General features: G+C 50.4%; 2 protein-coding genes across 2 annotated transcripts; both read left to right on the plus strand.

Moving 5' to 3' along the window:
- Positions 1 to 351: 351 nt before the first annotated feature.
- On the plus strand, positions 352 to 12,728 carry elk1 (ETS transcription factor ELK1). The gene is made up of 11 exons (XM_056591429.1): positions 352 to 1,030; positions 1,852 to 2,060; positions 3,095 to 3,274; positions 3,527 to 3,700; positions 3,973 to 4,119; positions 5,679 to 6,008; positions 6,868 to 6,955; positions 7,215 to 7,543; positions 7,633 to 7,716; positions 8,401 to 8,502; positions 9,259 to 12,728. The coding sequence occupies exons 1-11, from the start codon at positions 997 to 999 to the stop codon at positions 9,355 to 9,357; spliced, it is 1,776 nt and encodes a 591-aa protein (XP_056447404.1). The 5' UTR covers positions 352 to 996; the 3' UTR covers positions 9,358 to 12,728.
- A 912-nt stretch (positions 12,729 to 13,640) lies between these two features.
- si:ch211-180f4.1 (uncharacterized protein LOC100144405 homolog) lies at positions 13,641 to 23,551 on the plus strand. The gene is made up of 13 exons (XM_056595846.1): positions 13,641 to 13,745; positions 15,429 to 15,553; positions 17,232 to 17,374; positions 17,538 to 17,639; positions 17,940 to 18,124; positions 18,842 to 19,084; positions 19,213 to 19,335; positions 19,507 to 19,629; positions 20,522 to 20,948; positions 21,662 to 21,776; positions 22,071 to 22,228; positions 22,418 to 22,579; positions 23,051 to 23,551. The coding sequence occupies exons 2-13, from the start codon at positions 15,472 to 15,474 to the stop codon at positions 23,549 to 23,551; spliced, it is 2,364 nt and encodes a 787-aa protein (XP_056451821.1). The 5' UTR covers positions 13,641 to 13,745; positions 15,429 to 15,471.
- The last annotated feature ends 424 nt before the right edge of the window (positions 23,552 to 23,975 follow it).

Below are 23,975 nucleotides of genomic sequence, written 5' to 3' on the forward strand. Positions count from 1 at the left end.
TGGTTCCTGTTGGACGAGTGTTAGCGCCTCAGCGTGTGCGATGTTTTAGCAACCTCTGTTCCCATCAGCATCACCATGGAAACTGGATGCTGAATAGGAAAGAGTGGTGTACCAAAATATATCAAAATTACACACACACACACACACACACACAAAATATATATATATATACTCAATCACACACGCTGTACATTTAGACACGTGTGGCTAATATCTTTCCGAGTGATTAACCCTGAATAAAGAGAAGCCCGAACAGAGGGATCTGGATAGTGATGATATTATATTATAATGTGTGCGTCTCTGCCAACCATTACGTCACGTCATGACGTCCCTGGCTGCTGCTGGCTAGAGCGCAGCGAGGGGGCGTTCTGTCAAAACAGGAAGTGAGGAGGAAAACCAGTTATATTTTAATGTTTTTAATATTTAATACAATAAGTTAAGAACTTAAGAGATTGGTCCGTGACCAGAGTAAAAGCAGCCAGGGCTCTGACAGCATACCCGGGCTCTCCTCTGGACGGTGCAGAGTTGCTGGGAGGTGGGAGTCTGAGCAGAAGGCTTAACGTTAGCACGGGAACGGCTATCTAGGTGCTGTTAGCACGGGAAGGTAGGGCTAAGTAGCTGGTGTTAGCACGGGAAGCTAACGGCTAGTAGCTGGTGTTGTGGACCGACCACCACTAACGGAGACCCTCCGAGAGGAGAAGACCACCGCCTCGGGTACGGCCCTTCAGCTCCGAGACGAACCCTTCTTAGCTAGCATCTGGTTGCTAGTTAGCCTCGGCTGCTATCGGCGCCGTGGAGCCAGGCATGGAGGGGGCGATGGTCTCCACCTGCAGCCGGGATCAGCGCCTCCAGCTCGGCGGCGGAGCGGACGTCCTCCGCCCCTGACTCCTGACGCCTGACTGCTGCTGCTGCAATTTTGGGAATCGTCATGATTTATCGATGTGATTAAGTTTGTTTTATTATTATTCGCAAGGCACTGGTATGAAATAATATAATATGGAGAAGATGGATTCAAACCCGCTGATCAATGGTAAGATTAACTAATGTTGAGTTCACGGAAGAACCGAACACACACACACACACACACACACACACACACACACACACACACTGGTCAGGAAGTCTATAGACTAGTTAAGAACTCAGTCTGTTAGTTGTTGTTGGTGTGTGTGTGTGTGTGTTTGTGTGTTACCCTGGTAACGTGAGATGAAAGGTCACCATGGTGATGGGTCCTGGATGCTTATTGGCTGTCTGAATGTTAATGTAACTAATTAGAATGCAGGAGTTGTCTCTCAAACCGTCTCTACAGCCCCCCAATCTTTCTCACTCTCTCTCTGTTTATATCTCTCTGTTTCTCCCTCTTCCTCTCTCTCTGCCTATATGTTTATATCTGTCTCTCTGTATTTTTCTCTTCCTCTCTGTTTGTGCATAACTCTGTTTCTCCCTATCTCTCTCTCTCTCTCATAAACAATAATAAGCATCATGTAAATAAAGATAACCAATAGAGGAGGGATGGTGTTCACTCTCACACTCCCTTGTCCACGTAAGTCTGACTTAAGAAAGAACTGGATTGGTGAATAAAGCAATATAAATAAAGCAAAGCAGTTTAAAATGAAAGGCAAATGCTTTAAAGGTTAAATATATGAATTGCAGAAGAGTACAAAAATGAGTGTATCAATAGTCCCTTGAACTAAACCACACGATGACAGACCTGGTCTTTTGACCCGGTTCTGGGCCAAAGATGGAGAGACGTGTTCATTACTCATCTCAGTCCCAATGCCCCCCAGCGATGGACCCCTCCATCACTCCTCTCCATAGACTGACCTGTTCCCCTGCCCCCCTGTCCCCCAGCCATGGACCCCTCCATCACCCTGTGGCAGTTCCTGCTCCTCCTTCTGGACGACGCCAGCCAGCGCCACCTGATCACCTGGACGGGGGAGGACGGGGAGTTCAAGCTGCTGGACGCGGAGGAGGTGGCCCGCCTCTGGGGCCTGCGCAAGAACAAAAACAACATGAACTACGACAAGCTGAGCCGCGCCCTCAGATACTACTACGACAAGGTACGGCTACTACGACCTCAGATACTACTACGACAAGGTACGACTACTACGACCTCAGATACTACTACGACAAGGTACTGCTACTACGACCTCAGATACTACTACGACAAGGTACGGCTGCTAAGACCTCAGATACTACTACGACCTCAGATACTACTATGACAAGGTATGGCTGCTAAGACCTCAGATACTACTACGACAAGGTACGGCTACTACGACCTCAGATACTACTACGACAAGGTACGGCTACTACGACCTCAGATACTACTACGACAAGGTACGGCTACTATGACAAGGTACGGCTACTACGACCTCAGATACTACTATGACAAGGTACGGCTACTACGACCTCAGATACTACTATGACAAGGTACGACTACTACGACCTCAGATACTGCTACTACTGCGACTAGTGCTACTACCACAAGGTACCGCTTCTACTGCTACTACTGCTACTACAACAAGGTACTGCTAGTGCGGCAGCCCTGATGCTGTCCAAGCCATAGCTCTGACACTGAGCTACGTACCACTATGATGTGTTGAGCTCACTGTGGCTGGTGTCTCCTGCTCTGACACTAAGCTACGTACCACCATGATGTGTTGAGCTCACTGTGCTGATGTCTCCTGCTCAGGACACTAAGCTATGTACCACTATGATGTGTTGAGCTCACTGTGGCTGGTGTCTCCTGCTCTGACACTAAGCTACGTACCACTATGATGTGTTGAGCTGACTGTGGCTGGTGTCTCCTGCTCTGACACTAAGCTACGTACCACCATGATGTGTTGAGCTGACTGTGCTGGTATCTCCTGCTCTGACACTAAGCTACGTACCACCATGATGTGTTGAGCTGACTGTGGCTGGTGTCTCCTGCTCTGACACTAAGCTACGTACCACCATGATGTGTTGAGCTGACTGTGGCTGGTATCTCCTGCTCTGACACTAAGCTACGTACCACCATGATGTGTTGAGCTGACTGTGGCTGGTGTCTCCTGCTCTGACACTAGGCCACTGTGACGCTCTTCTGTCCTCTCAGAACATCATCAAGAAGGTGAGCGGCCAGAAGTTTGTTTATAAGTTTGTGGGCCAGCCGGACAACCTGCTGCTGGACGTGCTGAGGGGGGGAGACGAGAAGCGGGACCCCTTGGACCCCAACAGCCAATCCAAGAGCCCCGGGGAAGGGGCAAACAGCTGTCCATCAAAGGGCCTGATGCAGGTGACACCTTAATATGAGTTCATATATATCGAGCAATATCAATAAATATAGTAATTTACCTATGATGTAATTTATCTATAGAGCTATACTGAATACTACGTATGATGTTATATATCTTTAGAGCTATACTGAATACTTAACTATACTACATATGGCGTTATATATCTATGGAGCTATACTGAACACTTGGTTCACTACTTGACCACATATTGTTGAAGGCGAAAAGCTGAACAGTGATTGGTTGTATTACAGCGCACGTCGCCTAGCAACACCCAGAAGAGCTGTCGTAACGACTACATGAAGTCAGGGCTGTACTCCACCTTCACCATCCAATCCCTGCAAAACGCTCCTCCGGCTCGGCCAATCAAAGCAGAGCTGCTCCTCTCACAGGAACCCTCTGCTAAGGCAACCAGGACGCTGAGAGAGGTAGGGACCCCACCCTCCACCACAGCGGCACCACCACCCTGTTGGGTGGAGCCTCCACCACCCCTGTCAAGGAATGCTCAAGGGATGGGATGAAGTTCAAATTGTTCCACTCGAGCAAACTGTTAGCACAAGAAAAGGCGAAATATTAAAAGATTGATCATGGGATTTGATTAATCGATATCCGAACATTGAAATGAAGATCAATTTGAAACAGAAAATTGATTATTTGAAAGCAGCCCTAATCTTCAGGTGTGTTTGCGATGTCTCCCCAGGTGGGTGTGCTTTCAGAGTCCTCCCAGCCACTAGGGGCAGCCAGTGGAGAAGGTCTTCAGGTGATGGTGAGCCAGTGCTCTCCAGTCCCCACCCCAGCCCCGGCCCCCAGCCCCCAGCTGGCCGCCAGCAGCACCGCCCGCACCCAGGTCAGCTATACTGTAGACCACCAGACGAGATGTTAAACCAGGTCTACTGTAGACCACCAGACGAGATGTTAAACCAGGTCTACTGTAGACCACCGGACGAGATGTTAAACCAGGTCTACTGTAGACCACCAGACGAGATGTTAAACCAGGTCTACTGTAGACCACCAGACGAGATGTTAAACCAGGTCTACTGTAGACCACCGGACGAGATGTTAAACCAGGTCTACTGTAGACCACCAGACGAGATGTTAAACCAGGTCTACTGTAGACCACCGGACGAGATGTTAAACCAGGTCTACTGTAGACCACCAGACGAGATGTTAAACCAGGTCTACTGTAGACCACTGGACGAGATGTTAAACCAGGTCTACTGTAGACCACCAGACGAGATGTTAAACCAGGTCTACTGTAGACCACCGGACGAGATGTTAAACCAGGTCTACTGTAGACCACCGGACGAGATGTTAAACCAGGTCTACTGTAGACCACCGGACGAGATGTTAAACCAGGTCTACTGTAGACCACCGGACGAGATGTTAAACCAGGTCTACTGTAGACCACCAGACGAGATGTTAAACCAGGTCTACTGTAGACCACCGGACGAGGTGTTTAACCAGGTCTACTGTAGACCACCAGACGAGATGTTAAACCAGGTCTACTGTAGACCACCAGACGAGATGTTAAACCAGGTCTACTGTAGACCACCAGACGAGATGTTAAACCAGGTCTACTGTAGACCACCAGACGAGATGTTAAACCAGGTCTACTGTAGACTACCGGACTAGGTGTTTAACCAGGTCTACTGTAGACCACCAGACGAGAGGTTAAACCAGGTCTACTGTAGACCACCGGACGAGATGTTAAACCAGGTCTACTGTAGACCACCAGACTAGATGTTAAACCAGGTCTACTGTAGACCACCAGACTAGATGTTAAACCAGGTCTACTGTAGACCACCGGACTAGATGTTAAACCAGGTCTACTGTAGACCACCGGACTAGATGTTAAACCAGGTCTACTGTAGACCACCGGACTAGATGTTAAACCAGGTCTACTGTAGACCACCGGACGAGATGTTAGACCAGGTCTACTGTAGACCACCAGACTAGATGTTAAACCAGGTCTACTTTAGACCACCAGACGAGATGTTAAACCAGGTCTACTGTAGACCACCAGACGAGATGTTAAACCAGGTCTACTGTAGACCACCAGACTAGATGTTAAACCAGGTCTACTGTAGACCACCAGACTAGACGTTAGACCAGGTCTACTGTAGACCACCAGACTAGACGTTAGACCAGGTCTACTGTAGACCACCAGACTAGATGTTAAACCAGGTCTACTGTAGACCACCAGACTAGACGTTAGACTAGGTCTACTGTAGACCACCAGACTAGATGTTAAACCAGGTCTACTGAGACCACCAGGCTAGATGTTCAACCAGGTCTACTGTAGACCACCAGACTAGATGTTAAACCAGGTCTACTGTAGACCACCAGACTAGATGTTAAACCAGGTCTACTGTGTGTGTGTGTGTGTGTGTGTGTGTCCTCCTCCAGACTGCTGCTCCTCCTCCTCTCTCCGAGCCCCCCCACATCTACCTGACCAGCGTCACAGACTCCCTCACCCCGCTCCTCCCCCTGGCTCCTCCGCCCAGGACCTCTCCCCTCCCCCCGGCGGTGGCCGAGAGGGTCGGCACGCCTCCTCCTCCCCCCACTCCGGTCTTTGTCGTCATTAAGTCTGCTCCTCCTCAGCACCAGGCTGCCATGGCGACCGGGCCTTCCACCGCTGCCCCTCCCCTTATGGTGGCTCCTCCCCCGGTCATCAAGGAGGAGATCCTGCCCTCCGAGGAGGAGCTGCTGGGGATGGTGACCCTGGAGGAGAAGGAGGTGAGGACCGATGGAGGGAGGAGTGGGGAGGGACAGAATGATGGAGAGAGGAGAGACAGAATGATGGAGGAGAGACTGAATGATGGAGGAGAGACAGAATGACGGAGGGATGAGAGGGGAGAGACAGAATGATGGAGGAGAGACAGAATGATGGAGGGAGGAGAGACGAGAGACAGAATGATGGAGGGAGGAGAGACGAGAGACAGAATGATGGAGGGAGGAGAGGGGAGAGACAGAATGATGGATGGATGGATGAGAGAGGAGAGACAGAATGATGGAGGAAGGAGAGAGGAGAGACAGAATGATGGAGGAGAGACAGAATGATGGAGGGAGGAGAGACGAGAGACAGAATGATGGAGGGAGGAGAGACGAGAGACAGAATGATGGAGGGAGGAGAGACGAGAGACAGAATGATGGAGGGAGGAGAGACAGAATGATGGAGGGAGGAGAGAGGAAAGACAGAATGATGGAGGAGAGACAGAATGATGGAGGGAGGAGAGAGGAAAGACAGAATGATGGAGGAGAGACAGAATGATGGAGAGAGGAGAGACAGAATGATGGAGGAGAGACTGAATGATGGAGGGAGGAGAGACGAGAGACAGAATGATGGAGGGAGGAGAGGGGAGAGACAGAATGATGGAGGGAGGAGAGAGGAGAGACAGAATGATGGAGGAGAGACTGAATGATGGAGAGAGGAGAGAGGAAAGACAGAATGATGGAGGAGAGACGGAATGATGGAGGGAGGAGAGACGAGAGACAGAATGATGGAGGGAGGAGAGGGGAGAGACAGAATGATGGAGGGAGGAGAGAGGAGAGGGTGACATCATGACCTGGTAATGAGTGTGTGCTGCCCCCCCAGGAGGAGTGCGGAGCAGATGACGGAGACCCTCCGCTCTCCATAGTAGAGCCGGCCCCTCCTCCCTGCTCCCGCCGGGAGCCCCCCTCAGGTACACACACACACACACACACACACACACACACACACACACACACACACACACACACACACACACACACACACACACACACACACACACACACACACACACACACACACACACACACACACACACACACACACACACACTCCATCCATCCATCTGATGGTGTGTGTGAATGGAGCGAACACCACTGTATGTAAGTGTGTGTGTAGACCTGTAGTAAGTGTATGTAGAGCTGTAGTAAGTGTGTGTGTGTGTGTTTCAGAATCTTCGGCGGGGCTGGCTGCAGTTGTTCGGGCGGGGCTGACGGAGGCGGGGCTTCCTGCAGGTGTTCGGGCGGGGCTGACGGAGGCGGGGCTTCCTGCAGGTTTTCGGGCGGGGCTGACTGAGGCGGGGCTTCCTGCAGGTTTTCGGGCGGGGCTGACTGAGGCAGGGCTTCCTACAGGTTTTCGGGCGGGGCTGACGGAGGCGGGGCTTCCTGCAGGTGCTCGGGCGGGGCTGATGGAGGCGGTCCCTCCCAGACCCAAGAAGCCGCGGGGCCTGGAGCTCCCCTCCTCCACCTCCCTGCTGCACCCGGGACTCTCCCTGGACAAGGTGCTGGTCCCACTAAAAACCTGATCAATACCTCTGATCGATACCTGATCGATCACTGAACGATCGCTGATGAACCACTCTGTGTGCAGGTCAATGCTGCGGTCAACAGCCTGCTGGCTCCAGGCTGCGGCTCCAACACACTGACCCCCTCCGTCATCACCTCCCACTCTCTGGTACTGCTCCTCCACCTCCTCCACCCGTTACATCAGCCGCTCTGGGTGCAGAGCTTGAGGAAAAAGACTTACCTCTCTCTCTCTCTCTCTCTCTCTCTCTCTCTCGTTCTCTCTCTCTCTCTCTCTCTCTCTCTCTCTCTCTCTCTCTCTCTCTCTCTCTCTCTCTCTCTCTCTCTCTCTCGCTCTCTCTCACTCTGTCTTTCTCTCTGCGTGTGTCTCTCTCTCTCTCTCTCTCTCTCTCTCTCTCTCTCTCTCTCTCTCTCTCTCTCTCTCTCTGTCTTTCTCTCTGCCTCTCTCTCTCTCGTTCTCTGTCTTTCTCTCTGCGTCTCTCTCGCTCTCTGTCTTTCTCTCTGCGTGTGTCTCTCTCTCTCTCTCTCTCGTTCTCTGTCTTTCTCTCTGCGTCTCTCTCGCTCTCTGTCTTTCTCTCTGCGTGTGTCTCTCTCTCTCTCTCTCTCTCTCTCTCGCTCTCGCTCTCGCTCTCTCTCTCTCTCTCTCTCTCTCTCTCTCTCTCTCTCTCTCTCTCTCTGTCTCTCTCTCTCTCTCTCTCTCTCGCTCTCTCGCTCTCTGTCTCTCGCTCTCGCTCTCGCTCTCGCTCTCTGTCTCTGTCTCTGTCTCTGTCTCTCTCTCTCTCTCTCTCTCTCTCTCTCTCTCTCTCTCTCTCTCTCTCTCTCTCTCTCTCTCTAGACTCCAGTGCTCTTGACCCCCAGTCCTCTCCCGTCTACGATTCACTTCTGGAGCACCTTGTCCCCCATCGCCCCTCGCTCCCCCGCCAAGCTGTCCTTCCAGGTGACCACACACACACACACACACACACACACACACACACACACACACACACACACACACACACACACACACACACACACACACAAACACACACTGTGGGTGAAGACTGTGCTTAAGAATGTTGCTTAAGAATCATTATTACGATTATTTGATGCATTGTCATAAGTACTTGTGTCGTATGAGTATTATTATAGCAGCTATAGTAAGTAGTAATAACCATTATCCTTTTGGGGTGCTCTCGGCTGTATATAATACAGGTTAAACTGACTTAACATACTGTATATAATACAGGTTAAACTGACTTAACAGGCTGTATATAATACAGGTTAAACTGACTTAAAATACTGTATATAATACAGGTTAAACTGACTTAACATATATAATACTGGTTAAACTGACTTAACATAGACTATATATAGTACAGGTTAAACTAATTGAACATATATAATACTGGTTCAACAGACTTAACCTAGACTATATATAATACAGGTTAAACTGACTTAACATAGACTATATATAATACTGGTTAAACTGACATAACACTGTATATAATGCAGGTTAAACTGACTTAACACTGTATATGATACAGGTTTATTAGACTATATCATTCAGGTTGAACTGAATCTATGTGTGTACATTGGTGGAAGCTATAGCAGAGCTCTTGATATTTTCTGCATCTCTAATTTATATCATTAGGGCTACTACCTTGTTGTGTTTGCACTAGTACTAATGCTACTCCTGTCCCTGGTCCTCCAGTTCCCCACCAACGGCTCCAACCAGATCCACATCCCCGCCCTCAGCGTGGATGGCCTGTCCACCCCTGTCGTGCTCTCTCCCGGACCCCAGAAGCCCTGAGCTGCAGCCCCCCTCTCTGGGCAGGGCCTGGCAGGAGAGTCCCAGGCCTTGGTGGAGGCCTGAAAGGAGGCGTTTGATTGGCTGTCAGTGGTCGTGAGCGGACAGGAAGGAGAAGGTCTCCTCGCCTCGGCCGTCTTTAGCGTCATGGTGGAGTCCTGGGGCGCTAGGCAGCTAGCCTAGCCCCGGAGCGCTAGCTGGATGCTAGAGTGTGTTGGCCTGATTCATGCTAACCTGGGAGCTAAGGTTCAGAGGATCCACAACATGGGAGAGGCCTAGCGGGATGCTAACACCTAGCTTGAGTCCGGACGACTGGCTACTATGCCAACTCAATCAAGCTAACGCTGGAACCATTTAATGTTATTTCTTTTTTGTCTTTGTTTTAGTTGGTTCTTTTTTTTATGTTATTTATTTCATATTTCAGCCCATAAGACCTTGTAAGTTTGAATCTGAAGATTGCCTCAGTCTTCACGTTTACACAAAGCCCTCACCTTACCCTAAAGCCCCCCCCCCCCCAGAGGCCTGTTGATTGGCTATCATGCAAGCCCCGCCCTAATGCCCTGACCAAAGGCCTGTTTATTGGCTGTCCGTTTATATAGCCCCGCCCCAATGCCCTCACCACAGGCCTGTTTATTGGCTGTCGTGCCAGCCCCGCCCTAATCACCTTCTGCTGGAACTGTCAATCCATGCTGTTCGTTAATTGCTGATCCTAGGATATCTGGCCCCCTATTGGAGCAGCCAGAGATATGAACCAGCCAATCACGGCCGTCCTGGGCTGTGCAGGACAGCAGAGGAGCTCAGCGTTTGTACCAACGTTTCTTACTCTAGACAGCGTTTTATAAAGAACATTTAGAGAGGTGCTGCCCCTCGGGATGGGTGTGGGGGGGGGGGGTGGATGATAGAGGAAGCTGCTCGTCATACCCCGGCACACAGTGCTGCCCCCGGTGGCGGGAGAGGGCAGTGAAGACTTTTATAGCCAGGTTTCTGGTTGTCGTTGTTGTTGTGGTTTTTAAACACTGACGGAGGCTTAATCTCCGGTTGCCATGGTGAGCTGACTGTTGTTGTTGTTGTCGTTGCTATGTTTGTTCGGGGAGGATGTTTCCTCTATAATCCAGTACCTGAGGCCAAGGTGAGTCCACGACTAGGGGTCATCGTTCAGCTGTTGCATAGCAACCACTCGCCTAGGTGCAAGAGCCAAAATGGCTGCCACTCTTATCTAACCCCTTCTTCCTCTCCTCTGTCTCCCCCTGGTGGTGGTTTGAAGAGCTGCTCATGAATAGAGTCGGGGACCAAAGAGTCCAACTGATGCTCCTCCTTGATTTATTTACACATCTGGTCTTTAAGGATCAGAATTGTGTAGTAATGTCTGATGGGTCTTTAGTACTCGGATTGTTTAATAATGTCTGATTGGTCTTCAAGCACTATATTTTAGTAATGTCTGATTGTTCTTAAACGACTATGATCGTTTAGGAATGTCTGATTGATCTTTATGGACTAGGATTGTTTAGTAATGTCTGATTGGTCTTAAACGACTAGGGTCGTTTAGTAATGTCTGATTGGTCTTAAACGACTAGGGTCGTTTAGTAATGTCTGATTGTTGTTAAATGACTAGGATCGTTTAGTAATGTCTGATTGATCTTTATGGACTAGGATTGTTCAGTAATTTCTGATGGTCTTTGAAGCGTTGGAGCATTTAGTCAATGTCTGATGTTCTTTAAGGACTATCGTTGGGTAATGTCTGGTCTTTAAGAACTATTGTTTGGTAATGTCTGATTGGTCTTTGGGGACTATCGTTTGGTAACGTCTGATTGGTCTTTAAGGACTATCGTTTGGTAATGTCTGATCGGTCTTTAAGGACTATTGTTTGGTAATGTCTGATAGGTTTTTAAGGACTATCGTTTAGTAATGACTGTTCTGTGCTCTGAGCATGACTAACATTTACAATCTATTTTTGTACAAGCGACTAGATGGTTCTTCATGTACATACGACCGTCAATTCATACAGAGATGTTTATGGGATCATTTGAAAAGTATAAAGCCTTAATTTTAAAAGGAAAAGTATGCCAGATATATATATTAAATGTTAAGATTTCTTCACGATGTGCATCTATTAAGGCAGGTGTGCTGTGATAGTGACAAGCCATTGGTTCTTCAAAGTAAAAGCGTGAACCTTGATGGGTTCGGCTCATCAAGGTCATGACTGTCAAGCTAACTGCACCAGCAACATGAGGGATGTTCTTTGTTTACATGAGAAGGTGGGGTTCACGTTGCCTGCGTTCTGGGACTTATGAAATGTACAATGTCTGTAGCTGCACTTTTATTGGAACACCTGGGGTTGAAATGTCAAAGTGTTGTTGAGAGGGTTAAAGTTCACCCTCACGTTCCTCTGAGACTGTTCTCTACTGTAATCTTTCTGGTCTAAACCACAGAGTCTACTCCCACTCCCTGTAACTATGGAGACCTGGTCTAAACCACCTCCTGCTACCACAGAAACCTAGCCTACACCCATTCCCTGTTACCACGGAGACCAAAACCACCTCCTGTTAGCACAGAGACCTGGTCTACAACCAATCCCTGTAACCATGGAGACCTGGTCTACGCCACCTCCTGTTACCATGGAGACCACAACCACTCCCTATAACCATGGAGACCTGTTGTAAACCAACTCCTTTTACCATAGAGACCCCCCCTCCTGTTACCATGGAGACAACAACCACGTCCGGTTACCATGGAGACGGCAACCCCCTCCTGTTACCATGGAGACCGGCTCTACGACCCCCTCCTGTTACCATGGAGACCCCAACCCCCTCTGTGGTGGAATGCCGGATGAGAGGCTGATGTTCTGGGGGACCAGAGATGCATCAGTGTATCCAATCACAGTACAGACATTTAACTATCACCTGATTGGCCAGGAGGGGTGACGTTGTGATTGGTGTAAATAGAGAAGCTGTAATTTTGTGTCCGTACCAAACCAACGATGGCTGCAAGCTATTCCTGATGTCTTGTTTCTGTGGCCTATCGTTGCTGTCAGATGTGCATGACCCCGCCCCTCCCTGGCCCCTATTGGCTGGCTGGGGGTTTATTGATGATGGGGGCGGGGTTAACTATATTTTTCTGAGATGTTCCAGAGCTTGAGATAAATGATTTTTTTATGTCAGAGGACAAATAAAAATTACTCGGCGCTCTCTGTCTGCCTGCCGTTCTGTCTGACTGCCTGTCTCTCTGCATCTCTGTCTCTCTTTCTCTTCCTTTCCTGTAAGAATCACACACACGTACAAACACACAAATTGACCCAGATACATTTAGCCAACTAGTTTATCCAACAATGTCCTCATATCTAGAGAATATTAAATATATCGAAGTAATATATGATATACTATCATATACAATATTCTATCATATGATATATAAGTAAGATATGATACACGATCGTGTACAATATTCAATAAAATATTTTATATAAGTTATATTGAATATACTTCATATTCTATCATAAAATATTAGAAAATATATTGAAGTAATATATATTATAAATAATATACAAGTCATTGAATACACTATTGTATCCAATATTCTATCATAATATGTAAGTGATATTGAATATACTTTATATTCTATCATATAATATATAAGTAATATGTATTATGTATAATATATAAGTAGTATTGTCTGAATATATACACACCTATATACTATAATTATCTTAGTTTATTATACATTTTAGTATAATATGCTCTAGCAATATTACAAAAATACTAGAAATTTTATTGTTTATTGTTTATTGATCCAAAGAAGATGGGTTAATTTTCAGTTGACCAGGCCGTCCACTGGATTTAAAACTCCCAGTTCAGTTCGGCCTGACTGACGTCAGAACTACGGATCAGTTTTATACCTTCGGTCCCGGGATAACATCTCCATCTTTCGCTCCCCCCCCTCTCTCTCTCCCTATTCCTCTCTCTATTCCTCTCTCTCTCCCCCACAGTCCTCTCTCTCTCTCTCTCTCTCTCTCTCTCTCTCTCTCTCTCTCTCTCTCTCCCTCTCCATCCTCTCTCGGTCATGATCACGGTGGAGGGGGAGGGTTAGAGGAGAGATCTGGAGCATTACATCATGCTGGCAGACTAACGCAGCATCACACACCGGATTGGCCCGCCCTGCGTGGCACACGGATGTGATTGGTTGACTCCAAGCACCTGCGGACTGGAGAGAGGACAGCGGTGGTGTTGCGCGCGAGGGAGGCTTCGGATACAAGGTGAGGTTGGCGCGGGGAGAAGATGAGGAATATAAACAACATCACATCATATCCGAGGAAGATGATCTGAGAGGACTCGACCTCTACATGACTTCTGCCTCCGAGAGCGGGAAGACGCGCTGAACCTCGTGCGACTCGGACGGTAGGACGGTTTGTGCATCAGGCGTGTGTGCGTGTGCGTGTGCGTGTGTGTGTCGTGGTTTTATTTGTGTACTTGCATCAGGTGTGTGTGTGTGTGTGTGTGTGTGTGTGTGTGTGTGTGTGTGTGTGTGTGTGTGTGTGTGTGTGTGTGTGTGTGTGTGTGTGTGTGTGTGTGTGTGTGTGTGTGTGTCTGGTATAGGTGTGTAGGTATTTCATGGGTTACCGCTTAGTGTGTGTGTGTGTGTGTGTGTGTGTGTGTGTGTGTGTGTGTGTGTGTGTGTGTGTGTGTGTGTGTGTGTGTGTGTGTGTGTGTGTGTGTGTGTGTGTGTGTGTGTGTGTGTGTGATCTGCAAGACTGCACGTCTGGGCTCTTACTTTGATACATATGACTCCAGAAACAGGTCCTTAAAGAGCAGGTAGGGGTTAGACAGTACAGAGAAAGGTCATTAAAGAGCAGGTAGGGGTTAGACAGTACAAAGACAGGTCATTAAGGAGCAGGTAGGGGTTAGACAGTACAGGGACAGGTCATTAAAGAGCAGGTGGGTTAGACAGTACAAAGACAGGTCATTAAGGAGCAGGTAGGGGTTAGACAGTACAGGGACAGGTCATTAAAGAGCAGATGGGTTAGACAGTACAAAGACAGGTCATTAAGGAGCAGGTAGGGGTTAAACAGTACAAAGACAGGTCATTGAGGAGCAGGTAGGGGTTAGACAGTACAGAGACAGGTCATTAAGGAGCAGGTAAGGGTTAGACAGTACAGAGACAGGTCATTAAGGAGCAGGTAGGGGTTAGACAATACAGAGACAGGTCCTTAAGGCGAGTGTGTGTGTGTGTGTGTGTGTGTGTGTGTGTGTGTGTGTGTGTGTGTGTGTGTGTGTGTGTGTGTGTGTGTGTGTGTGTGTGTGTGTGTGTGTGTGTGTGTGTGTGTGTCCTCCTCCAATCACAGCTGCTCCTGTGGGGCTTTGAGGAGTTAACGAGCGTCAGGCAGCTCGTTAAATAATGGAGATGTCATAAATATTGCAACCAGTCGCAGGCTGGAGACGGGAAAAGGAGGGGCCAGTCCCCCCACTTAGTTCAATGCCCCCGCATTCTCTAAACATCTAGTCTACTGGACAGGTCCAGTCATCTGGAGGTCTTGCTCTAAACATATGGGCTGCATCCGAACACTCATACTTGGCTGCTATATAGTAGGCATTTTGTGGTACGTCACAAATATAGCGCGTCCGAATGGTCAGCACGCATTGTGTAGTAGGCAAAAAGTTTCCGAATGCTTACTACCGCCACAGTATATAACGGTAGGTCGCTGCGCTATCCCACAATTCAGCCAGAGTTTCGGAAAAAAACAAAAAATCGGTAAATTAGTGACTTTAATTTTGACGGCATCTGATATGCAGCGCACACAGGGGAAATACTTTATCTCCAAACATCCGGTGGCGTTTCAGTGGTGTTCAGAAGAGTTCGGGGGCGTTCTACGCATAGCTGTAGAACGTACCACATTAACGGTCAAGTAGTAGACACTGCACAGAAATAGCATATACTGGACAGGTCACCAAACATAACATCTAGTCTACTGGTCACTATCATCTGAAGGTCCTGATCTAAACATCTAGTCTACTGGTCACTATCATCTGAAGGTCCTGATCTAAACATCTAGTCTACTGTTTATCTTCTTCCTGTCCTTTCAGAGCTGGTCTTCTCTACTCAGACTCCTCCTCTTCCTGCTCCGCGATGGGATCGCACGTCCTCACCCTCGCCCTCCTCTCCGTCCTGACGTCCTCGCTGGGCGCCAGCGGAGACGACTTCCTCCCAGGTGAGGAAGTGACATCATCAGGTGATGAACCGGTTCAGGGTCAGAGGAACGCGTCAGAGCGGGTGAACTGACCTGCTGACTGGACTGAGGCCACTGAGATGGGTCCTCCCTGGTCTGGTCTAATCTAGTGTCACCTGGTCTCATCTAGTCTAGTCTACTCTAGTCCAGTCTACTCAAACCCAAATGGTCTAGTCTCATCTAGTCCAGTGTAGGAGGTGGTCTAGTCTAGTGTAGGAGGTGGTCTAGTCTAGTGTAAGAGTTGGTCTAGTCTAGCGTAGGAGGTGGTCTAGTCTAGTGTAGGAGGTGGTCTAGTCTAGTGTAGGAGGTGGTCTAGTCTAGTGTAGGAGGTGGTCTAGTCTATTGTAGGAGGTGGTCTAGTCTAGTGTAGGAGGTAGTCTAGTCTAGTGTAGTCTAGTGCTGTGTCTGAAATCGTGCACTTCTATACTTACACCAACTTTTTTGAGTGCACTTTGAGCAAAAACGGAGAGTGTGCCAAAACGCAGTGCACCGGAATACCTCGGTGGCGCACTCAAAACTATCTAAAATTTGAGTGTTGAGTGTTGTCAATTCTGTAATCAGTTTTTATCAAGAACGATAACGTGAATACTGCTAGATCGCTCATCCAGGCGACTGACGGAAATGATCAAGCAGAAAAAAAATACCACAGAAGAAGAACCGTCAAACTGCAAACTCATTTCCGGTAGGTGGCGCAAGAAGGCTGTTTTGACAGTGTACTGTAGAAATGAGAACACTGCGCCTATAACTAAGTGTACTGTAGGGATAATGAAGTGCACTCAATGTAAGTGCACTTATGTAAGTGAGCGATTTCAGGCACAACATAGGAGTTGGTCTAGTCTAGTGTAGGAGGTGGTCTAGTCTAGTGTAGGAGGTGGTCTAGTCTAGTCTAGTGTAGGAGGTGGTCTAGTCTAGTGTAGGAGGTGGTCTAGTCTAGTCTAGTGTAGGAGGTGGTCTAGTCTGGTGTAGGAGGTGGTCTAGTCTAGTGTAGGAGGTGGTCTAGTGTAGGAGTTGGTCTAGTCTAGTGTAGGAGGTGGTCTAGTCTAGTGTAGGAGGTGGTCTAGTTTAGGAGGTGGTCTAGTCTAGTGTAGGAGGTGGTCTAGTCTAGTGTAGGAGGTGGTCTAGTCTAGTGTAGGAGGTGGTCTAGTCTAGTGTAGGAGGTGGTCTAGTCTAGTGTAGGAGGTGGTCTAGTGTAGGAGGTGGTCTAGTCTAGTGTAGGAGGGGGTCTAGTCTAGTGTAGGAGGTGGTCTAGTGTAGGAGTTGGTCTAGTCTAGTGTAGGAGGTGGTCTAGTCTAGTGTAGGAGGTGGTCTAGTTTAGGAGGTGGTCTAGTCTAGTGTAGGAGGTGGTCTAGTCTAGTGTAGGAGGTGGTCTAGTCTAGTGTAGGAGGTGGTCTAGTCTAGTGTAGGAGGTGGTCTAGTCTAGTCTAGTGTAGGAGGGGGTCTAGTCTAGTGTAGGAGGTGGTCTAGTCTAGTGTAGGAGGTGGTCTAGTCTAGTGTAGGAGGTGGTCTAGTCTAGTCTAGTCTAGTGTAGGAGGTGGTCTAGTCTAGTGTAGGAGGGGGTCTACTCTAGACTAGTGTAGGAGGGGGTCTAGTCTAGTGTAGGAGGTGGTCTAGTCTAGTCTGGTGTAGGAGGGGGTCTGATCTGATGTGTGGTGGTCCTCAGGGGGGTCCGGCTGCCCAGCCCAGTGCGTGTGTGAGACCCGCCCCTGGTACACCCCCCAGTCTGTGTACCACCAGGCCCGGACGGTGGACTGCAATGAGCTCCGCCTCCACCACGTCCCTCCAACCATCTCCCCCAACACGCAGGTAAACGCACGCACGCACGCACGCACGCACGCACGCACGCACGCACGCACGCACGCTCGCACGCACGCACGCACGCACGCACGCACGCACGTGCAATCATCAAACACACCTGTTTGATGATTGGTTAACTGGCAGCTTGGATGATTGGTTACTTGTGTTTCAGGTGCTGCTTCTTCAGAGTAACAACATCTCTCTGATCGGTACCGAGCTGCAGAATCTGAACAACCTGACGGAACTGGACCTGTCGCAGAACCACTTCACACAGGTGTGTGTGTGTGTGTGTGTGTGTGTGTGTGTGTGTGTGTGTGTGTGTGTGTGTGTGTGTGTGTGTGTGTGTGTGTGTGTGTGTGTGTGTGTGTGTGTGTGTGTGTGTGTGTGTGTGTGTGTGTGTGGGTCCAGGATATGGGTCTGGGGTCTCAATGTGTGTGGGTGTGTGTGTAGGTCATGGGTCTAGGGTCCGTGTGTGTGTGTGTGTGTGTGTGTAGGTCTAGGGTGTGTGTGTGTGTGTGTGTGTGTGTGTGTGTGTGTAGGTCATGGGTCCATATGTGTGTGTGTGTGTGTTTAGGTCCAGGACATGGGTCTGGGCTCCCTGGAGCAGCTGGTCACGCTGTACCTGGAGGAGAACCTTCTGGAGGGTCTGGAGGACTTCAGCCTGCGGACCCTCTCCAGCCTGGAGGAGCTCTACGTCAACCACAACCGCCTCAACTCCATCTCCCAGCACGCCTTCTCAGGCCTCACCAGCCTGCTCAGGTCTCTGCTCCACCCTCAACCCCGCCTCATCGCATCCCTTTGATCTACACCACCTCAATCACATCCCTATAATCTACACCACCTCAATCACATCCCTATAATCTACACCACCTCTCCATCACATCCCTCTGATCCACACCCCCGCTCCATCACATCCCTTTAATCTACACCACCTCCATCACATCCCTTTGATCCACACCACTGTTCCATCACATCCCTTTAATCTACTCCACTGCTCCATCACATCCCTCTGATCCACACCACCTCCATCACATCCCTCTGATCCACACCACCTCTCCATCACATCCCTCTGATCCACACCGCCGCTCAATCACATCCCTTTAATCTACACCACCTCCATCACATCCCTTTAATCGACACCACCTCTCGATCACATCCCTTTGATCCACACCACCGCTCCATCACATCCCTTTAATCTACACCACCTCCATCACATCCCTATAATCTACACTACCTCTCCGTCACCTCTACACCACCTCTCCACCACATCCCTTTAATCGACACCACCTCTCCAACACCTCCCTTTAATCTACACCACCTCTCCAACACCTACACTACCTCTCCGTCACCTCTACACCACCACTCCATCATATCCCTTTAATCCACGGCACCTCTCCAACACCTCTCTTTAATCTACACCACCTCCCTTTAATCGACACCACCTCTCCAACACCACCCTTTGATCTACACCACCAGGCTCCATCTGAACTCCAACCGCCTGGTGGCCATCGACCGGCGCTGGTTCGAGTCGCTGCCCTCCCTGGAGATCCTGATGATCGGGGAGAACCCCATCCTGGGCCTGGAGGAGCGCACCTTCCAGCCGCTGGCCCGGCTCCACAGCCTGGTCCTGGCCGGGATGGGCCTGGAGGAGGTCCCCCCCGCCGCCTTCCTGGGCCTCCACTACCTGGAGAGCCTGTCCTTCTACGACAACAAGCTCAGGTACAGCCGCTGCCCCTACCAATTATCCAATTATCCAATTAACCAATTAAAAAAGTAACCAATTAACCAATTAAAGAAGTTACCAATTAACCAATTACCATCGTTCTGGATGTCCTGCTGGTCTCTAGGTGGGTCCCCCGCGAGGCTCTCAGCATGCTGCAGAACCTCAAGTTCCTGGACCTGAACCGGAACCCCATCTCCCGGGTCGGGCCGGGGGACTTCCAGGACCTGCTCCACCTCGAGGAGCTCAGGTGGGTGGTCCGGGTCAGGGTGGTGAGAGTGTGGTGTGGTGGGAGGGTGGTGTTGGGCTGGTGTTAGGGTGGTGTGAGGGTGGTGTAATTGGGTGGACTCCAGGTAGTGGGATGGTGTTGGGGTGGTGTGAGGGTGGTGTCCGGGTGGTGTAACGTCTCCCTGCGCTCCAGTCTGAACTACATGGACCAGCTGGTGGCGGTGGAGCGCGACGCCTTCCAGAACCTCCCAGAAATGGTGAAGCTAGAGGTCTACAGCAACCCAGGGCTGGTCTCTGTAGACCCCCACGCCTTCAGGTGACTCTTCCTACCTGTCTGTCTCTCTACCTGACTGTCTCTCTACCTGTCTGTCTCTCTGCCTGTCTGTCTCTCTACCCGTCTGTCTCTCTGCCATGCTGGCCTCCGTAGACCCCCACGCCTTTAGGTGTCTGTCTCTCTACCTTCTCTGTCTCTCCTCCTGTTTGTCTTTACACCTGAAGCTCTACCTGTCTCCCTACCTCCTACCTGTCCTCCTGTAGCTCTACCTGTCTCCCTACCTCCTACCTGTCCTCCTGTAGCTCTACCTGTCTCCCTACCTTCTACCTTTCTTCCTGTATCTCTACCTGTCTCCCTGCGTTCTACCTGCTGTATCTCTACCTGTCTCCCTACCTTCTACCCGTCTTCCTGTATCTCTACCTGTCTCCCTACCTTCTAGCTGTCTTCCTGTATCTCTACCTGTCTCCCTACCTTCTACCCGTCTTCCTGTATCTCTACCTGTCTCCCTACCTTCTACCTGTCTTACTGTACCTCTACCTGTCTCCCTACCTTCTACCTGTCTTCCTGTATCTCTACCTGTCTCCCTACCTTCTACCTGTCTTACTGTACCTCTACCTGTCTCCCTGCCTTCTACCTGTCTTCCTGTACCTCTACCTGTCTCCCTGCCTTCTACCTGTCTTCCTGTATCTCTACCTGTCTCCCTACCTTCTACCTGTCTTACTGTATCTCTACCTGTCTCCCTGCCTTCTACCCGTCTTCCTGTATCTCTACCTGTCTCCCTACCTTATACGTGTGTGTGTGTGTGTGTGTGTGTGTGTGTGTGTGTGTGTGTGTGTGTGTGTGTGTGTGTGTGTGTGTGTGTGTGTGTGTGTGTGTGTGTGTGTGTGTGTGTGTGTGTGTGTGTGTGTGTGTGTGTGTGTGTTCTGCTCCCCAGTGGCCTTCCCTCCCTGCGGACACTGCTGTTGCATAGCAACCAGCTGAGCCTACTGTCCAATCAGCTGCTGACGTCCCTTCCTGGTCTGGAGGAGCTGTCACTCCACTCCAACCCGCTGCGCTGTGACTGCCTAGCCGCCTGGGGCCCCCACCTCGGCAACCAATCAGCCGTCAAGCTGCTGGACAGCCCCCTCACCACCTGCTCCTCCCCCCCCCAGCTGCTCGGCCGCGAGCTCCAGGAAGTGGTTTCTATTGGCTGGGGCGCTGTGGGGGGCGGGGCCAGCGGGAACAGCTGCCTGCCGCAGGTCTCCGCCCTCTCCTTCCCCCCCGTCCTCAACCTCAGCTCCGGACAGCCAATCACGCTGCCCTGCTGGGCCAGTGCTGACCCCGCCCCCCAGTTCTACTGGGTCACGCCCACCGGAGACAAGGTGTGTACCCCCAAGCAGCTGGGGTCAGGTGAGCTAGTTAGTGGAGATGGTTAGTCCTGGTTAGTAGGTTGATGTGCCTGTCCTATCAGGTGAGCTAGTTAGTGGAGATGCTTAGTCCTGGTTAGTAGGTTGATGTGTGTCTGGCCTGTCAGGTGAGCTAGTTAGTGGAGATGGTTAGTCCTGGTTAGTAGGTTGATGTGTGTCTGTCCTGTCAGGTGAGCTAGTTAGTGGAGTTGGTTAGTTCTGGTTAGTAGGTTGATGTGTGTCTGGCCTGTCAGGTGAGCTAGTTAGTGGAGATGGTTAGTCCTGGTTAGTAGGTTGATGTGTCTGTCCTGTCAGGTGAGCTAGTTAGTGGAGATGGTTAGTCCTGGTTAGTAGGTTGATGCGTCTGTACTGTCAGGTGAGCTAGTTAGTGGAGATGGTTAGTCCTAGTTAGTAGGTTGATGTGTGTCTGTCCTGTCAGGTGAGCTAGTTAGTGGAGATGGTTAGTCCTGGTTAGTAGGTTGATGTGTGTCTGGCCTGTCAGGTGAGCTAGTTAGTGGAGATGGTTAGTCCTGGTTAGTAGGTTGATGTGTCTGTCCTGTCAGGTGAGCTAGTTAGTGGAGATGGTTAGTCCTAGTTAGTAGGTTGATGTGTGTCTGTCCTGTCAGGTAAGCTAGTTAGTGGAGATGGTTAGTCCTGGTTAGTAGGTTGATGTGTGTCTGTCCTCTCAGGTGAGCTCGGAGGCGGGGGCGTCGCTGCAGAGCTCTGGACCAATCAGGAGGAGGAGACACCGTGTGTCCCCGTCAGGAGCTCTGGTGATGGAGCATCTCGACCAATCAGACGCTGGTACCTGCAGTCACCATGGCTACCATAATGGATCTGGTACGACTGTTGGGCAAGCGATTAACCTGCTCTCTCTCTCTCTGTGTGTGTCTGTCTGTCTCTCTCTCTCTCTCTGTGTCTGTCTCTCTCTCTCTCTCTGTCTCTGTGTGTGTCTGTCTCTCTCTCTCTCTGTGTGTCTGTCTCTCTCTCTGTGTGTCTGTCTCTCTCTCTCTCTGTGTGTCTGTCTCTCTCTCTGTGTGTCTGTCTCTCTCTCTGTGTGTGTGTCTGTCTCTCTCTTCCTCCCCCCCCCCCCCCCAGGCCTCTATACGTGTGTAGCGTGGAACGTGGAGGGGGCCGACACCAGGAGTGTCTCCGTGTTCGTGGACTCCAGGGGGCGTGGCTCCGGCCCCGGGGGGGAGGAGTCCTGGGGGGTCAACTCGTCCCACTCTGCTGCCTCCCTGGTCCTCCAGGCCAAGGTACGTGCTCCTCCTGCTCCTCCAGGTAGCACTGGTCAGGTTAGGGCTAGGTAGTGCTGGTATTGACGTGCGTGTGTGTGTGTGTGTGTGTGTGTGTGTGTGTGTGTGTGTGTGTGTGTGTGTGTGTGTGTGTGTGTGTGTGTGTGTGTGTGTGTGTGTGTGTGTGTGTGTGTGTGTGTGTGTGTAAAGGTGGTCCGATCCCACTCTGTTCTTTTGGAGTGGAAGTTGTTTTCCAGCCAACCAGCGGCTGGCTCTGGAGGCTCCGCCCACCAGGAGGTGTTGCCCCGCCCCCCACGCTGGACCAGCGCCAGCGTGCACATCGACAGCTCTCAGATCAGCTACACGGCCACGGTACCATCAATAACCAATCGATAACAAATACTATTGATCAGCTGCACGGCCACAGCACCATCGATAACTAATACTATGGATCAGCTGCAGGGCTACGGTACCATCAATAACCAATCAATAACCAATACTATGGATCAGCTGTATGGCCACGGTGCCTTCAATAACCAATATTATTGATCAATAACCAATTATAATTATTTGATCGATGACCACTCAATAACCAATACTAGTGATCAGCTGTAGGCCACGGTACCATCAATCACCAATGCTATTGATCAATAACCAATACTATGGATCAGCTGTATGGCCACGGTACCATCAATCACCGATGCTATTGATCAATAACCAATTATAATTATTTTGATCGATAACCAATCAATAACCAATACTATTGATCAGCTGTAGTTCACGGTACCATCAATCACCAATGCTATTGATCAATAACCAATACCATGGATCCTCTCTCTCCAGGTGCCGGTGGACGTCCAGGAGTACAACCTGACCCACCTCCTCCCCGCCACCGACTACCACGTGTGTCTGAGCGTCTCCTCCTCCGCCCCTCTCCTCCCTCCCCCCTCCCCCTCCCCCTCCCCCCCCGCCCCTCCCTCCCCGTCCGCCCCCCCTCCCCCGCTCCACACCGCCTGCGTCAACGTCACCACCCGGGAGGCGGGGCTGGCCGTGGCGCTGGTGGTCTCCCCGGGCAACAGCGTTGCCATGGCGGCGGTGACGGGCTCCCTGTTCGCCCTGCTCCTCATGCTCCTGCTGGGCGGAGTCATGGCCCGCCGCCTCCACTCCAAGAGCTGCTCCCTGAAGACCTACCTCCACAGCTCCTCGTCCTCGTCCTCGATCCCGCTGAAGGAGCTCTACCCCCCCCTCATCACGCTCTGGGACGCCGACGCCGACAAGGAGAAGGAGCGCGAGGAGGAGCAGGGAGGGGCGCCCATAGACACGTCCAAGACCTACCTCTGGTAGACCGGCGGGAGCAGACAGACAGGGAGACACACAGACAGGAGCCTCACAGACAGACAGGAGACACATAGACAGACAGGAGACACACACAGACAAGAGAAACATATCGCTATGCATGATGCTGCCATGACCATCCCATGGGGATGCTGTGGCGTTGCCGTGGTAATGCCCTGGTCATCCCATGGTGATGCTGTGGCGTTGCCGTGGTAATGCCCTGGCCATCCCATGGGGATGCTGTGGCGTTGCCGTGGTAATGCCCCGGTGATGCCTGTACTACTACAGTACTTATACAGTACTACTGCTGTAGAACGACAGCACTACTGCAGTATCGGAGTAGTATTGCAGTTCTACTCCTACAGTACTACTGCTGTTCTGCTTCTCCCATGATGTTTACATGAGCTGAACCGGGTGGCGGTACTCTCCACCT

Source organism: Gadus chalcogrammus, chromosome 1 (genome assembly GCF_026213295.1).
Source record: "Gadus chalcogrammus isolate NIFS_2021 chromosome 1, NIFS_Gcha_1.0, whole genome shotgun sequence".
Taxonomy (NCBI): Eukaryota; Metazoa; Chordata; class Actinopteri; order Gadiformes; family Gadidae; genus Gadus; species Gadus chalcogrammus.